Source organism: Lissotriton helveticus, chromosome 10 (genome assembly GCF_964261635.1).
Source record: "Lissotriton helveticus chromosome 10, aLisHel1.1, whole genome shotgun sequence".
NCBI classification, from domain to species: domain Eukaryota; kingdom Metazoa; phylum Chordata; class Amphibia; order Caudata; family Salamandridae; genus Lissotriton; species Lissotriton helveticus.
In genome coordinates this window covers 599,833,924-599,851,161 of record NC_136071.1, presented here as the reverse complement: position 1 = coordinate 599,851,161, position 17,238 = coordinate 599,833,924, and the positions used below count along the sequence as shown (strand labels likewise).

Here is a 17,238-nt window from a genome sequence, read left to right as displayed (position 1 = left end):
GTGGGGGTCAGTACAGCGAGGGTTGATATCAAACGTGCTCTTACTTGGTGAACGAACACATCAACAGGGGCATCCAGGGGGCTGCCTTGGCGACTGTTCATGGAGATGAAACCGAAGCCCATGCGCACGTTGAACCACTTGCAATGACCGGTGCCTCGCAGCACGGCTCCCGGGTCCTGCTCCTCCGAGGAAGACTAGTCCCCCGCCAGCCTCCCGGGCTCCCGCTCCTCTCCGCCGCTGCTTCCTAAATGGGAAAAGACAAGGTGGTCAGCAACCAGGCGCACATGGGCAGTCGGGGGCCTAGGAGTAACACACGCCACCAAGCACACAACGGCATAGACTAGCTCTCCATTGCTCAGGATTCTCAACCATTATAGCCAACATTTCACTATTTAGCCCCCCCCCCCCCCCCCCCCCCGGATTAAAGCTGTGTGATGCTGGGGGAGATGTCAAACATGCAAAGTCAATTGAATTGAATGTCCACCTCGATGGCGCGAATGTACAATTGTTGCTACATCACGATGAAGGCACCAGGGGACTGTACTGCGGTGCTTAGTTGTCCGCCCCAGTGTGCAGCAAAGTCCAGTCTACGGCGAAACCTCGGACAGATGTACGCACACATCACTCCCACAGCTCTCACCTTTCAATGGGGTCGCATTTGGGTACACAAGCGCACATACACCACACAATTAAAGAGCCTTTTTTTAATGCTGCTTGCATCTGCGATGGTGGACTGAGTAAGTATGTAGTCTTAGGCATCACTTGCGTAGTTAAGACGCAGACGTAAACAAAATATCCCAGGGAATTGTAGGCGGAGGAAGAATCAAAATGCACCTTCGGCCATGTTGGCAGCCGGGCTGGCTGCTCGGAAGCGGTGGTGTGCTTGGGTCCCCCTTGCCGCTCAGCCTCGCATCCCGCCTGCTCGGAGACTGCAGCTGGGCTCCGAGGCGCTGGGCGGAAGCCCCATCCGCCGTTTGAGCCGGAGCAGAACAACCTGTGGACTATCTGGCAGAAGGGAACATTTTAAAGCACACAAAAAACAAGGCGGAATAGAGCCCGGCAGCACAGGCGAGGATGAAGGGAGTCCTGCAGCTCGTCTGCGGGACAAAAAAAATGGCGGCCCAGCTTCCGAATTTTTGAGAATTGGGGGCGTGGTTTTGTGGTTCTGAGTGACAGACTACGTCACTGTCTAAAGAACCGCAAAACTTACGCCCCCAAATCCGAAAAAGACGGGGCTAAATCGGAGTGACGGCTCTCTCCTCCAATGGCTGGCCTCCGTTTAGGAAGCCAGCCAACGGAGGAGAGACGAAAAGAGAGGCGGGATGTTGCTGCACTCTAAGTAACAATAAATCTCCTGACTTCCGGTCTTGGCCTACGGCCAAGCCTACGGTCCCGAGACCTAAAAAAGGGGGTATCCGGGAGTGTTAATTTCCTACAGTAATTCAAATAGAAAAATCTGTTGGCGCCACAGGAAAAAACTCTAAATAGAGTTGCACCAAATCTGGCAAAAAGTTAGAATTTTCCTCAGAATGTTCTTTTTATTTTGTGTAAATCTGTTGACCCGTTTTTTAAGAAATTTGAATTTAAAGAGACGCCTGGGATAGGCTTGAAATGGTTATAAAGAAAATAGGTTGATCCCACAGGGGTGCTGCAGTACCGCAAAGTAAAACAAAAAAAATGCCCTCTGATTAGCAGAGGGAGCACTAATGCCTGCATCAGCCATTTCAGTACTGCATGACTGATCTGGTGGTACTGAGTGATATCATTTGCAGGCCGCAACCGTTATAGAACTTAGGGTTCTATGATTGCGTCTTCCTTTCACGATCTTGGACTCTTTCTCTGTGTTCTCGAATTTATTTCTTTTTTTTAAAAAAAGGTAGAAGGGAACACAGTAGGGATACCCTGACCCCTTTCATGTGTTTTGAGTTGGGGGCTGGGGAGTTCCAGGAGAACCCACCCCCAGCCCAAAAGTAAGTAATAAGTTTTGTGCCGCTGGCTCCTCATGACCTTGCATTACCCTCCTGTGAGGTACTGTCGCTCAAGCTTCGGCCCGTGTTACAGTGCAAGCTTCTTCGATGAAAGCTTGTATGACACCGGTGGATGAAGCTTTAGTGGTGGTGGTACAGAGAAAAAAACAAAAAATGTGGGCCTTACGGTCAATCCGGTGTAGCGCATGGATACAGGCGTGCATAGTGGGTGGGGTTTGGGCTCAGCCAGATGCTGGGGTTAATCTCTAGTTGTGCACAGCCGAAGGCCATAAGCAGCCAGGAGGTTGAGCATAGGGTCTGACCCAATACCAACCCCCACTGCTCACAGGCGTAAGCTGTGTTCAGCAGGGCAGTAGTTTGAATATGATCTAAAAACCCTGAAATTTACTGGAAGAAAGGTTAAAATATTGTTATAAATAGGTATGTTATTAAGAACTTATCTTACGTTTAAAAAAAAGAATCCCTGAAAAAAGGAAATGTTAAAGGGATTTTTTTAGTTAGGATGCTAAAATAACAAACGTTTTTAAAAAACACAAACACTGAAATTCACAAGTTAGTTTACTGAACTAACTATACTTTGCGCCCTCACCATGCACTGCTTAAGACTTTACATTCTACATCCCTCTTCTAGAAATGACTTTATTGGTTACATCATCCAAAGAATGTGACTGTTTGCTACACACTTTGCAAACTGGAAGGTTCTCAGCATACTGCACTTAGACATATTTTCAATCACCTCTATAGTGCTAATGGGCATAGCCTCTCCCAATATTCAAGGCGTTAAGCATATTTGGGAAACCCCCCACATTTAGTAGCTATTTTGTTTTTAGTGGTTTTCAGGTGCATATGAAATTTAACATTGCTCTGTAGACATTAGTATGATCAACTCCTTATTAAATCTTAAATACCTACCAAATAGGTGCTTGGTTCTGTTTCAGTTCATTTTTAGGGCTCGGCTGAACGCGCGGAAGCGCGTCTCCGCCGAGGCTCTTTTGTCGGCATGTGTGCTTCCCAGGAGACAATCCTGACCGCGCGCATCGCCTTGGAGGCGATTTCAAACTGACACGCGAACGAGCGCTGCGGCCTGGCCCTGTCTCCTGGGAAGCACACACGCATGCGCATACACACACACAAGCGCCCACGCACATACATACAGAGACACCCCCCCCCCAAACATACACACACGAGCACAAACACGAGTGCACCCCCCCTCTCCCCCGCCGTCGCACACATGCATACACACATAGGCACACACACAACGAGGGAACTGAGCCCCCCCCAGCCCTTTGTAACTTACCAGATCAATTCTGTTTTTACTTTCGGTCCGTGCGAACGAGTGATATCACCAGAGAGTGGTGTGATAGGTCCTACTCCCCTGCCCCGTGTTCAAGTGCATTGGAGGACGTGGAGTGGAGGCGTGGACTGCAGGACAGTTTATAAGGCGTCGCAGCCGAGCTTGGTTGGCAGCCTGCACTGGACGCGGTGCACTGGGGAGGGGGCGGGGCTGCGGACTCCTCGGCGTATTTTTTACTCGCAGCGCTGTGTGGGTGGAAGGAACCGCCCCTTTCAATCCAGATGCAGATTTGTGCATACTTAAAAAATTTCCATGGTAGCAGCACTTTGCCCCCCACAAGAGTTTTTACCCCAGAGGGTCTGGCACAGATCCGACTCTGCATTTCACCCAGGGAAAAGGATTGCATCGCGTTGCCTGACAATGCAGCTGCATAAGCAGAACTAAGCGCAGCCGCAGAGCTTCGGTCCGTCTCACATCTGCCGCCGCCGCCCCGGGTGCACTTGTGAACAGTGAGTCCCTCTCACTGCTCGGCATGGGGGCCCCCGAAGAAGCCTCACTCCCTGGAGACCCGGAGCTCGCGTCCTTGAACGTGGCCTGCACTGAGGGGGCAAAGCATAAAAGGACCCTCCACGCGCTGTCAGGTGAGCCAATGCCCGCCCTCCAGCCAGTGGGATGAAAACACTGGTGGTGGGGGTGGGTCACCGAGGGGCGTGACCGATGACTTTAAGGGCGAGGCTTAAAACAACACAACATTTGTCGTTAGCATTGTGTGCTGCCCGACTGGCATTTTGCTGCTTCCGTCCCTGCATCCAGATATAATACAGCAAGTAACATTACTGCTACAACAAGCCAGAATTCTAGGCTTTCTCAATGGTTGTGCGCTGCATAATAATAAATAAGCAACAACTAATACCTGTGTATATAATATTGCAAATGCTTCAGTTCTCAAGTGATGAGACTGTGTCTTTGAAGTTACATCAAAGGCTGGGAAGGATGGTAACTGTCATTGGTTGTTAGCTGTTTAACAAAAACGAGTAACGACAATTTTGTTGTTAATTAATATTGAATTGTTTTCATTCTGACATTGTGGGACTGAAATAACCATCACTCAGGCCTGTGGAAGGGGCAGTTTTTGTCAGTGCCTCAATAACTTCTGTTATGTTCATTTAATTCTGGACATGTGCAACCTCTTTCTCTCAACACTTTGTATCTATATACCGTACACCTCATCTCATTACTCTCCAGCGCCGCTTTTCACCTTCTTCTGCTCTTCCTCCCTCCTCCTTCATTACACTGACCCCAACACACAACGCCCCCTTCCCTTGTAAGCACTGCATTTTCTTATACTTCTTTCACCATGTCAATATTTTGACAACTGCATACCTCTTTCACACATTTGCACAGAATCATAGTTGCAGCTGTAATGCCGGACCATTGCTCTCTGCAGAGAGGCCAAGGACTGGATGACCATGCATTGTAAACACCTTTCTCATCCGCTTTCAGGCAATGTTTGAAACAGGCCTTCGCCTCAAATTCCGACCCCTCATTTCCGACCCCTCATTGTGGTCCTTTATATACACCTAGAAGGCCTCTCTTCAAAGTAGGCACTATACAAGAGTAATATGGTCCATGACAAAAAACATTCAGAAACACACCTTCCTGGAATTTGAAAACACTCCAAGGGATCATAGGGCTAGTACAACATGTGGAATGTAAATATGAATGAAATCACTGACATTAACATTTTTACATTCATTTATCAGTCGTCAATGAGTGCTTTTGGCTACAATGTTATGGGCACTGAATATATAGGGATATATAATAGGGACCTGTTTCAATGTCCACTATTAATTACTACCAGTTCTTATACCTGGACAGACCCGGCACAATTTAAGCCCTGGCCAGTGGGCGTGGTGATAGAAAGTATTGGAAACATACTCGGTGCTTTTGATGAGATTGGACGCTTGACTGGCAGAACTTTCTAGGCTAAAATATACCAAGCCTTGGCAAAGCCAAGAGGTCTTGCTTATGCAAGAGCTATTTATTGGCTTTATCAATTGTTTTACCCATGTTGTACACCAGTGTGGCTGCTGTTCAGCATGGCAAAAGTTTGTGGAGTAGTGTCATGGAGTAGATTGTATGGATTAGAGTGGCGTGTGCTTTGGATTGGAGTGGATTACGCGGAAATTGTGGTTTGCAATTTATTTATATTCTTACAAACACAATCATATCCCACTCCAAAACCTAGTCTTCACCAGTTTAGCACACATCCTTGTACTTGCCGGTTTGAAATTCCTCATGCAAGCACGAGAAATGAAGGCAGTTGCGTCACTTCAGCCTAGTGCAATGATGTCCTCTGTGGCTGTCAAGAACTGATGCTGAGTTTGATTGCAAATCTGCACCCCAGCATGCGATGAGGAGAGAGGTGTCGGGGAATAAAGCCTTGTGGTTGTTATCACCCTGATATCTTTTACAAATGCAGAGTGACCCCAATGTTGACATGAGCCGCTGAAGAAATGGCCATAATAACATGATTGACGGTACGCAAAATTGACTAATGGCAAAGAGTGCTGCTTCAAAAAAGACTTTGCGGGTTGAGGGGTGCTGTACGCCGTGGGGATTGAGTGGTGCTCTAGGCGTGCAGGTTGAGTGGTGATGTAGGCGTTGCGGGTTGAGTGGTGATGTAGGCGGTAGGAGTTGAGTGGTGCCGGTTCAGGTTTTCAGCAGGCACACTCCTTCAGCCGTCAGTGCACACTTTCACCAGGCACACACCACTATCCGTCACTGCACAGCAATCGCAGTATGGTGCACTTTACTTTTAAACATATTCATCTAAAGCGCAGCATGCCACCATTGCTACAAAAATAAATACACACTTTTTTTGGCCTACAAATTATAGACTTTTGTTGCAGTTGGTGTTGCAATATTTAGCAATGCCAATAGCTCAAACTTAATTAACCCGAGACCTATTGCATTGTAAATGCTTGTTATGTGCATGTCAGTGAAATGCCGCCTCACAGCTGAGCCTGCAGCATGTTCTTTGCGTCTTACGCGACTTGCTCCTGCCGAACGCTGCTGTTGCCGAGTGCCTGCTTGGAGACAGTGTAAGCTGCAAGGGAGATCGCTGAAGCAGCTGTGGAGGCTTGTGTCCTGCCTGCCTCCTGCCAAAGTTCTCGCTTCCTCCTGATCTGTGCCTCGGTATCCCATCCTTAGTGGACGTGGGTCCTGCTGCACTCCACAGCAGCAGAGAGTCTAGCAGGCGGATGTTGTGGTAGGCGTTGGCAGGGAGGATGCTGTGAGTATGGGGACTTTTGCTGGTTGGTGAAGCAGGTTAGGTTCAGTGTGAAGGTGGGGCACCCAGTGAGGCTGGCAGCTAGTTGTTTGTTTTTTATTTGTCTTAATGATTAAAATATCTGTAATTAAAAATAATGTCAATGATTTCACGTTTATGCTCTAACCAGTGAATAAAGCACGCAGAATCAAGTCCTCCGGCCAACGCTCCATAGTTTTAAAAGTACCCTACACTTATTCCTGAACGGAGCAAAATAGTGTACACCATCAGTACAATGTTTACAATCATATTGGGACTTAAACAACAATGTATATTATGTCTGTGGAATTTTCACTAAAAATTGAGAAATCTGCAATTCATATATCTCCAATTTACATAGAAAGTGGTGATACCGCTAAATGACAAATCTTTACCATCAGTATGTGCACAGATATCTACACATGATGTATTGTAAGGAGAAACCTTAGTTTTTCACACATTTTGGCAGCAGGCTTTTGATTTAAGACACAAGCTAGTTGAAACGTATGTGTGCAACTCACGCTCAGTCTCCACCTTGCTTAAATAAAGTACTGCCTGCCCTCGAAACTTCACTGGTAGGAAAAGTTTGCACCATACCAGTTTTACTATACTGAATCAAACTTGTGTCTAATACTTCACCTCTCTAGTTCTACATGTACAGATATACAATTAGTCAATGCTGTATACTTTTGTGGGCACCACTTTTTTCATTTTTTTATAAACCATCTAGTGATTTATAGAGTGATGTTAGCAGCAGGTTGATTGTTCGCCAGTAATATCATCAGTGATGTAATTTAAGATGTAATGAATTAATTATATATGAGGTTGTAAATGTGCTTCACCGCTGCACAAATTATAGTTAGGTCAGTAAACTCTAACTTCCCAATGTCAGTGTTTCTTTTTTATAAACTTTATTTTTTTGTTATTTCTGTACGTAATTAGAACTCCAGTTTAAGCTTTGGTCTTTTTCATGAATTTGTGTAGGTGTAGTTGGGCTTAGATTTCACTCGTACAAACCCAGTAAAAAATTTGGCAGTTATAGTTACCTGAGCTAACTATAACTTAATGGGGGGTGGCGTGGCACTCGGTGGGTTATTCAAAGATTCAAAAAGTCAGTCGTTTTGGTGCTGGCCAGTCTGCTCCCTCTGCCCTGTAGGGAGTTAGTGAAATACAAAGTAACCACTGTCTGGATTGACAGATTGGCCAACCGCACTCTTTTGGGAGAGTGGCCTCTTCAAAATATTCAAACTAATTAACTTCAAATTTTTGCAAATAGATGTATACACAGTAATCCAGGGTGATTCAATTAATTCATTGACGTTTATTTACTGTGGTTCAGTTTGTAAAGTAACGTTGTTGTCTCACAACTTTATGCGAATTCATAAGTTCTCCTTTTGAAAATGTACATAACAAATGGTTCATCCACATGCCCAATGCATTTCGTGCTGGAAAGCACTTCATCAGGGGAAATACATTTCTGTAGGGTGATTAAAACAAGAGGAAATTGGTAGGGAGAAGCAGGTCACAGTCTGCGTAAAACAAATCATGCAATAATTTTATAACGACTATAACACATATAAGCAGAGTGCTCGATGTAATCAGTGAACACTGATGCTTAAATCATAAACGTATTCCAAAACAGTGTAAACAGTTGTCCCAGATACTAGAATGATGTTCAATAACAGTGGGGTCAAGTGGAAAGTGAAAACTAAGCGCGCCGTTCATAAAGTGCTTTATGCCAGTTACAAATGTTTTTTAATTGGGTCAAGCCTCCAGTGACTCTGTGTAGACAACGAAAACATGCTGGGAATTGAAATTCTGTACTTGCTCTTAGCGCTTAAGATCGCTTTGCAAACACTCACCGATTATCGGGTGGTAGAGACGCCTAGTTCAAAACCGCCGCTCTCAACCTCCGGCATGTCAAGGAAAATTCGCGCATGCGCATAACGCGCGTGATGTATATTTATCGGCATAAAACACCGAGGGTTGTAGGTAAACTCATTCCCCCTAATGTGGCTGATGGTCCATTTAACACGGATACGTATGTTTTGTCTATGTTTAGTGGGTGTTTCATTAAGTGAGTCTGTGTGAGTGCCTGTATTGCAGTATGTCTGTATGAACGACTGTTTGAGTAAGTATGGGGATGTGTGAGTGTTTGTATGAATGTGATATTGGGTATGTAAGTGGTTATGTGAGTGTATGAGGGCTTGTATGCGTGAGTGGCTGTGTTGAGAGGCTGATTGGGTGAGTGAGTGGGTGTGGGAGTGACTTTGTAGGGAAATGGGTAAGTAGCTGTATGGAGGTGAGTAGCTGTATGGGCAATTGTTTAGTTATGTATCTGGCTGTATGGGTGAGTACTTGTTTGTATAAGTGGCTGTATGGGTGAGCCAGTGTGCGTCAGTGGCTTTATGGAGGAGTGAGTGTATTAGTACTGTTATAGTTCTGTAAATGGATATGGCAATGGTTGTGCGGGTGTGCGAGTGGGCGTATGACAGGTTGTATAGGAGTCTGAGTGGGTGTGAGTGGGTCTTCGGCAACGTCATCAGTGATGTTACTGACCATGTCATGAGTGATGTAATATGTGGGATCATAAGCAGTGCATTGTGGGGGCATAGGTTATAGTTAGCTCAGGTAACTATAACTGCCAAATTTCACTGGTTTTGTACAAGTGAGATCTGAAACGAACTATAACGTCCCTGTAACCTTTGTTTTATTTCAGTGAATTTCGATGTTTAAAAAAAAATTATATTTCCTAACTAGAACGTCCCTCTAACCTCTGTTTTTTGAGTGAATTTCTTTTTTTTTAAACTAGTAATCGTGTTTGCAGAGTGGTGGACAAAGGGGCGGGACTCAGACCAGCTCCCAGGAAACCTGCTGTGTTGGACTTACTGGAGGTAGCAGGAGGGCTTCTGGGCCCCCACAAACTCTCTGCATCCAAGAGGACTTCATCCCCCAACCAGCAGTATGCCAGGCGGCACATTTGCAGAGTGGTGGAGTAAGGGGGCGCGGCCTCCAAAGACCTCGCAGCAGTTCTGCTGAGTGGGTCTATCAAGAGGTAACAGGAAGGTTTGTTGTCCCTTAAGGAACATCTAAAGCCAAGGGGACCTCCTTCCCCAACCAGCAGTGCGCTGAGAGGCGCGTTTGCAGAGTGGTGAAGAAAGGGGCGAAGCCTCCGGCATCGTGCCAGTAGCTTTTTTCTTTAAAAAAAAAAAAATGATAAAGAATGGGGGTTTGGGGGTCACATAGCCCCCTTCCCTGGGCCGATTTTGGCCCTGGGGACCGCATCCTTTCGAGCAAGGTATTTTTAGCATAGAGAGGGGAGCCGTGTGCCCCCCCCCCTTCTCGGGACGGATTACGGCCCCGGGGAACCCATCCCCCGGCTGATTACAGCCCCGAGGACCCCATCCCCCAGGGCCCGGCTATCCCCAGTAGGTCATATATCGGCTCGAAAAATCATAAAAACTAGACCTGCAGGTCTAGTAACTTGAAAAATCTACTCGACCTAACTGTAATACACTTGACGTCTGTCTCTGAAAACCGAGCCAATATATGGACATGGAAAGGCTGGTGGAAAGCCACTTTGAGGGGCCCTAGGATGGCCCCCTTGCCTCCGCTGCCTCCGGTTGTGGGCCTTGGGGACCTGTAAATCCCTGAACTGTGTGGCAGACCCTGTGAGAGTGCAGGGATTTACACAAACGCTCATTTCTTTATGGGAGCTTTTGCTGCGGCCTGTTTCCGAATGCAGCAAAAGCTCCCATAGGGAAATAGGAGTGTGCGACCGCACCATGTGTGGTCGCATCGTAATAATGAGGCCGGGAGCGCCCACTGGAGGGCAGGTGGTCTGTTCCGATTCCGCCATGATGTCGGTCAGAGGCAACTCGGACTGACATCGTAATTAGGCCCTTTAATGTTGACCATGATGTACTGCAACACTATTGATATCAATACATGGAGAGGCGTTTCACTAGTTTGTGACAAGAACAGCTGACTCAGGTTGTTGCAAAAGAATACCATTGTAGTTGTCTTTCTGATAGCATTTCCACACTTCCTATGTCGCACTTGTCTGCCTCACTTGTGCCTATTTTTGTTTAGCAGACAGGTCGGAGACCTGCAGTGTGAGGGGTCACTCTTTTTCTGTCCTCAACATTCTGGGTGTGGAATGCAAGAGGTAACTGATTTTAAAATGTCTGAGGTTTTGTGTCAACGTCTCAGATCTGTAATGCTGAACGAGATATTCTGTAAAACCCAGACTGTGTTCACATCTGATCCTTCCTTCAAGATCCCATGTTCAATATGATACTTCGCTAATGCACAAGAGGCAGGGAGAGGGGGGTATTTAATGATCCACTCTCTAAAACCTTAATTGATATTTCATTTTTGGTTTTTGGTTTGGGCGAGCGTGCACATTGTTGAGCACCTACTGCAAGTGTACTGGCCGGTGAATGCACCATCCTTGAATGAGAATATTCCTCCTCCTCTAAGAGGGTAGTAGATCGTGCTTATTCAGCATATGTAGGATAGTGTACATACTCTCCATAGCCTCTTGCCAAAACAATCCTTCTGGTGTTGTAGAAAGGGCAGGGTGCGCATGCAAAAATATAATTGACAGGCTGCCAATTCTCAGGCTCTTCACTTCTTTCCTGTTGTCTGGAGCCAAAATAATCTGTTGATGTTAAATGTAATTGTATTTTTATTGTTACAAGCCAAGACATATTGTCTAATGACAGGCTAGATGAAAATAGACAGCTGGTTTGTTTGGTGATGATTTACATTGGATAATGGCTGACTGGAGCCTTCCGTTGGTCTGTGTGGAGCCACACATGCATTAATGTGTGTGCTGGAGAACATTGCTGCTCTTTTGGATGATCGTTCTCTACACTGGAGAAGTGTGGCTCAATGTTTAGAGCGGCAGACCCTGATGCAGAGGTCTGGCCCGGGACCAGGGTTCAATTCCCGCCTCGGCGGGTCTTGGGCTCAATTTCCTCGGACCTAATACTTCTAGCCCCGGTGCCTATTCTAATCATGGGTCCCACTCTGCAACTCTGGGCAATAGCTTGCTTAATCTCCACAACGGCCCCAACAGCGCTGGGATGCCTGGCTTCACCCTGGGGTGCCCAGGTGTGTGCATTTCACAGGGAAAAGCCAGGAAGGGTTCCACAGCGGTATGCATACAGTGCCAAGACACCTCAGGGTATAAGTGCGCTATACAAGTACGAATTCATTTCATTTCATTTCACTAGTGAGTTAATGAACAGCTACTGAGGTGTTCGATGCTTAGCCACCTCCGGCTTGAAGGCATAATATGAGCAACTCATTCTAAGTGCTGTCATATGTGGAGTGTAGGTGTGGTGTGAAGTAGATGGATAACTTAAAAGCAATGCTTAATAGAAGTGGCAAGCACAGGATTGAAGAAGTTTTTGTCCCACAAATATTGGCAATATTTTTTAAAGATTCGTGGCTACCAGTAATTGACTACATAGTCCTGGCATGCAAAACATTGATACTAGACTGCATCCCACACCTGTTGTTTGGTCTCAGATAATTATATACGAGATTCATAGTAATTGCTTAGTGTGAACCAGTACTTTGATAACCTACACAGATTTGTAATACCTGCAGAGTTCACATTCATACCAGAAGATTTGAAAGCTTGTGCCTCCGGCTTCTATTTCTCCTGTAGTGTCATACAAGTTTACAGCTTGCTCCTCATTTTGTGTAGTAAAAACAGCCATTTATTGGCCCCAACTCAAGCTGCAACTAACAACTGGTCATGTTGGCGTCACTTTCTGCAATAAGACACCAAGGCTCATAATGTAGCTTCCTGTGACATCTAGGGTTCTGTGGCGTCTAGGATACTGTGATATGAGTTGTTCCTGTTAATGGGGATCAGGAGTTGTACCAGGCTTCTAGTTGATTGAGCTGTATCCCTTTGCAGATCTAATCTGCTCTAAAACAATTTCCTTTAAGAAAAGACACACACGACCAAGGAACATGCTACTGATTGTTTTATCTTGCCTCCCAGACTTAAATAAGCTAGGGAAATGACTTAAGGAATTTAACCAAATAACGCTCAGTTGAGCTACAACAAAATGTAACCCAACACTACCCTAAGGTTTTCAAGACATTGAAATAATTTACAAGATCAGACCATTTGCAAATGATTATTAGGAATATAGATCCTTTTTGGCTAGTTGAGCAGGTAAAAATGTAATTTCTGATCTCAATACTGATTTACAGTGGTGAATGTTTTTTACTTCTGAAACGCCTGCAGAAACATTTGCTGCAGATTATGGGTAAAGTGAAAAATATTTTAGTTGGGTAAACGAGTACTTCCTAAGCCCGGGACATGGTGAAGTAATTGATTTCTGCATATTTGAGAATGTGTTTTTAATGTATTCTTTGTTAAATTCACTGGACAGCAACAGACTGGATTAGCGTCACAGCCTTGTTTCACCACCAAGTATTTAACTCTAGTCTGCTTCCTTTTAGCGTTAGATTTTTGCCAGTTGAAGAGATTTGCTGCTACAATGTCTAGTAGGAACAAAGAGTGTGTTATAGTAAAATGTAATCTAAGTATATTTGTTTCCCAATAACAGGACCTTAAAAAAAATGTGATTTATGGTGTGACTTTAGTTGATGATGCATGAACATTGTACATCCTGTGTTTTGGTATTTTCTGTTTATCTGTCTCAGTGCTCTAACTCATTTTGTTTGATTTCATTCATAGATTTTGGATCATTCTTCGATTTGGAAAATGATCTCCCGGATGAGCTTATACGCAATGGCCCAGAGTTGGGTCTTTTGAACAGCAGTGGGAACCCTGGCCAGGATGCGGTCACTAAACATGAACAACTTACGAAGCTTTTGCAGGGCACTAGCTCAAATCTGAATACTGGCCTCAGAAATGTGAACTCCAATAGTCTTGTCCAGCAGAGCATGGCTGGACCCATCCAAGGGCAGCAGAACAGTACTAACATTGGCAGCTTGGGTGCAATGAGCAAGATCCCCTTAAACCAGGCACTTTCAGCTGCGACATCAGGCCTTTCAAAGCAGGCTTCAAGTAGTGCTGTGAGTACCACACAGGCACCACTAGTGCAAAAACAGGTTGGCATGGTGTCGAGCATCCCTACAACATCCCAGACTGGCACTGGGCTCTGTATGAATCCTAGCTTTAATGCTGGTCACCAAGGTCTTCTCAACAGCAACTCGGGGCATGCTTTAATGAATCAATCACAGCCTGGGCAAGTTATAAATGGATCACTGGGGGCAGTTGGGCGAGGTAGAGGAGCGACGCTGCAGTATTCTGGCTCTGCTATGCAGGGTAACGCCACTAGTGTACTGGCAGAAACTCTAACCCAGGGATCTACTCAGATGACGAGCCATACAGGCTTGAATGCAGCCCAGACAGGAGTAATGAACAAGGTAAGAATTCGTTTTTTTTGTTCTTATTTGATTCACACAGTTATGTATTTTGACTTTTCCTTTTGCTCTTCTTCTTTGCTAGAGCATGGTTTGTGTTGGTTCCTTTGTTAATTCTGATCCATGCTATTTCTTAACTCTTCCTCTATGGAGAGATGCATGGATTATATGGTATCTCTTGGCTGATGTTTTCTTTAGTCTGGTGGACTAGTTCATGTCTTCTGACAATTCATGAAGCCGCTATTTATCAAAGAAAAACATTTAAGGCGTACTTCTCCTTTATATAGATTTTGATTTCAGTTTAACTTTTCTGTCTAAACAAATTTGGTTTGAGCAGGTTATTCTTGTTCATTTTGTAATTTGAGACCAACAGTATTGTTGCTAATCCGATTGTGAGTTCACAAGTTCATGAATGAGAATATCATAAAGACTATAAGGAACCGTAATTCGTAAAGTGTGAGGAATGGAGGCGCTTTATTCCTCTCCTGATTTTAAGTTAGTGCGATATACAATTTTTCTTTGTCACAAATCTGCCTTGCATATGTTGGTTTCTATCCCGGTGAAGGAATAGGTGTTCACGAGCAGCATCTATCCACTACACATATGCTCTAAACGTTGGATTGCTGTTTGATTTTTTTTTTTTTAAGTCTATGTTCCCATTAAGACCACTACTGATCTGTGGATGTTGGAGAAAATGCATGTGCTGCTCAGGCAGTAGTTGGAGTGGTTATTTTATTTGGTTTGCAGTGGTCTCTCATTGTGCAGTCACTACACACATGTATACATTTGGGCTTAAGGTTCAGAGTCTTGATTACCACAGTGCAACATGGATTGAAGTAATGAAATCATGAGGAAAGATGCAAAAAGTGTACGCATTTAAGTAGTTTGTGAGTTTTCATTTTGCCGCTTAACCCCTTCAGCGCTGATGACAAAGCCAGCACGTCATGGGCGTTACCTGCGCTACGCGGATGACGAGCTGGCTTTGTCACAAACCGCGCATTTTTGAAATTCCAGCGCACAGCGGGAAAACGCGGTAGAGGTTAATGTAGTCAGAACTTTGTAATGAGCTCAGGTAGGGTAGAGATACTAGAATCAGCTATGTCATTTGGACATCATTAAAGTCATTACTGATCACAACACATTGTGCTGACTCGAGTTGATCGATTGGAAACGTAAACATTTTTAGGTCTCGCCTATCCCATTCCGCAAGGAATGGATAGGGGAGAATTATAGTGGGCAAAAAAGTTCTCAAACCATCGGCGGATTTCAAACAGTTCACGTGAACACAAGCACGCGCTTTTCCCCCACATTGGCTTTCATGCTGGTTTACACTTCCAATTACGCTACCCCTCCCACAACGCAAGCCAAGAACATCAAAGCGACCGGCCGCTTTGAGTCCATTTGCCACCCACCATCCACTTCACGCGCTCCTCGCTCCTCCTCCCAGCGCTGCCTTTCCTCTGCCGGCTACTTTTAACTTGTCTTTCTTTCTCTTCCTCTGTGTCTTTTATTATTCTCTGATGTCTGTGCCGGTCTCGTTTCCTTATACACTATTAGACTCCCTATGTATTTCTCCTTTCCTCTCTGCCTTTGTCCTCGTTTCACCCCCTCAAAATCTGAATCTAACTTTGCTCTCTCGTTCTCTTTTTTTGTTGATACCTTATCGAGCGGGTGTACCAAGAACTGCATTTAGTAAAAGAAATCTAAAAAAGTAAAACCGAGGGAATGGGTACATTGAATGATTTTGTAGCCCAGTTTAATTAAAATGAATTATTCCGCAATCCATCCTGTAGTAAAGAAAAAAGCACATCAAACTAACAATAAAGCTCATAAAATGGTGGACAATTGTGCGTGCACTTTAATATGGAATTTTAAAAACACATACACTCCTCCTGCATCAATAACGTTAAGTTCGAGGCATGTGGGCTGCTAAATTCATATCTATAGCATAGATCGCCGCCTAGTGTTGGGTCCGGATGATTGCACATTGTTGTCCTGGAAGAGTCTTCGAAGTATCACGAGATAGGTGGCTCCTCCCCTGGACTACAGTGCGCATGGGCATCGACTCCATCCCCAGATTGTTTTTTTCCGCCATTGGGTTCGGATGTTCGGATGTGATTTCGACGTCTCCTGTTCGGAATCGTGATTGAACTTTTTCAAGGCCAAAAGGCCTTCTTTACACCGTCGGTATTGTTCGCGTTCGGTCCCGTATACCTTCCAGCTCATGGAGTCGGATATCCGGGGGGTCGTGTGACTCTTCGGTGATCGGGGCCTAGTCGACGCAGCAAGACTTCGACGGCATGGAACGGAGTCCGTTCAAGAAATGTCCCGTGTGTGGATCCAAGTACCCACACATTGACGTCCATCCTGTGTGCAACAAGTGCCTGTCGCCGGACCACGACGAGGCCAACTGTATGGCCTGTTCAAGATTTCGATCGAAGAAGACGATCAAGCTTCGGCGCGTGGCGCGCCTTGAGGCCCAGCGATCGGCTCCGGCACCGGTGGACATCTTTGACGAGCCCGAAACAGACGAGCAAGTGCGTCACCTGCAGATTTCCCCTACACCGATGGAGGTCGAGTCCGACTAAGGAGCGGACGTCCACAGTCCCGACATTGAGGAAATCGTCGAGAAGGTAGGGGACGACGAAGAAGCATATGGGGCCATGGAAGATAGCTCGGCGGAAGAGCTATGCCCCGTTCGTACTCTTACAAAGGCTCAGGTCACGGGATCGCCACGAGGCCTTACCCAAGACCTTACACCTCAATCCACGGCCCCGCCTTCCGGCCCGGCTACGGAGACCTCCGCGGAGCCGCCATTATTGAAATCGAAACCGAAACTGAAACCATCGGTATCGACGAAAGATGGCCGACACGCCATTGAAACCGAAGACCTCTGCTCCACCATCGACGCCGTCGTCTTCGGGGGCCTCCAAGCCGATGAAGGCTGTCGACCAGGCAAAGGTGCCGAAGGTGGTCAAGGAGCCAAGCTCGAAGAAGCCTGTCCAGCCGGTGTCAACCAGGGCGGACAAGCCGACATCCAAGAAGGCTGTCGAGCCTACATCGGACAGTCTGTCGCGCCGACAACCAAGGGGCTCGTACAGGCAAAGTCTGTGAAGGGCGCTGAGCCAAGGTCTGGGGTCGTGACTCCTAAAGGAAAACCTGTCGATCCGAAGCCGTCGGCATCGACGTCTGCGCCCAAGGACAGTCATCGAAGCGCACCGGTCAAG

At 45.9% G+C, this 17,238-nt stretch overlaps 1 protein-coding gene across 1 annotated transcript in view; it reads left to right on the top strand.

Annotated features, from left to right (window-relative positions):
* CREBBP (CREB binding lysine acetyltransferase) overlaps window positions 1-17,238 on the top strand; it is a 1,783,742-nt gene that overhangs the window by 144,383 nt on the left and 1,622,121 nt on the right. Inside the window, exon 2 of the mRNA XM_078663125.1 lies at window positions 13,320-14,014. Within this exon, the coding sequence (XP_078519251.1) occupies window positions 13,320-14,014 (695 nt within the window). The remainder of the gene's footprint in view (window positions 1-13,319; window positions 14,015-17,238) is intronic.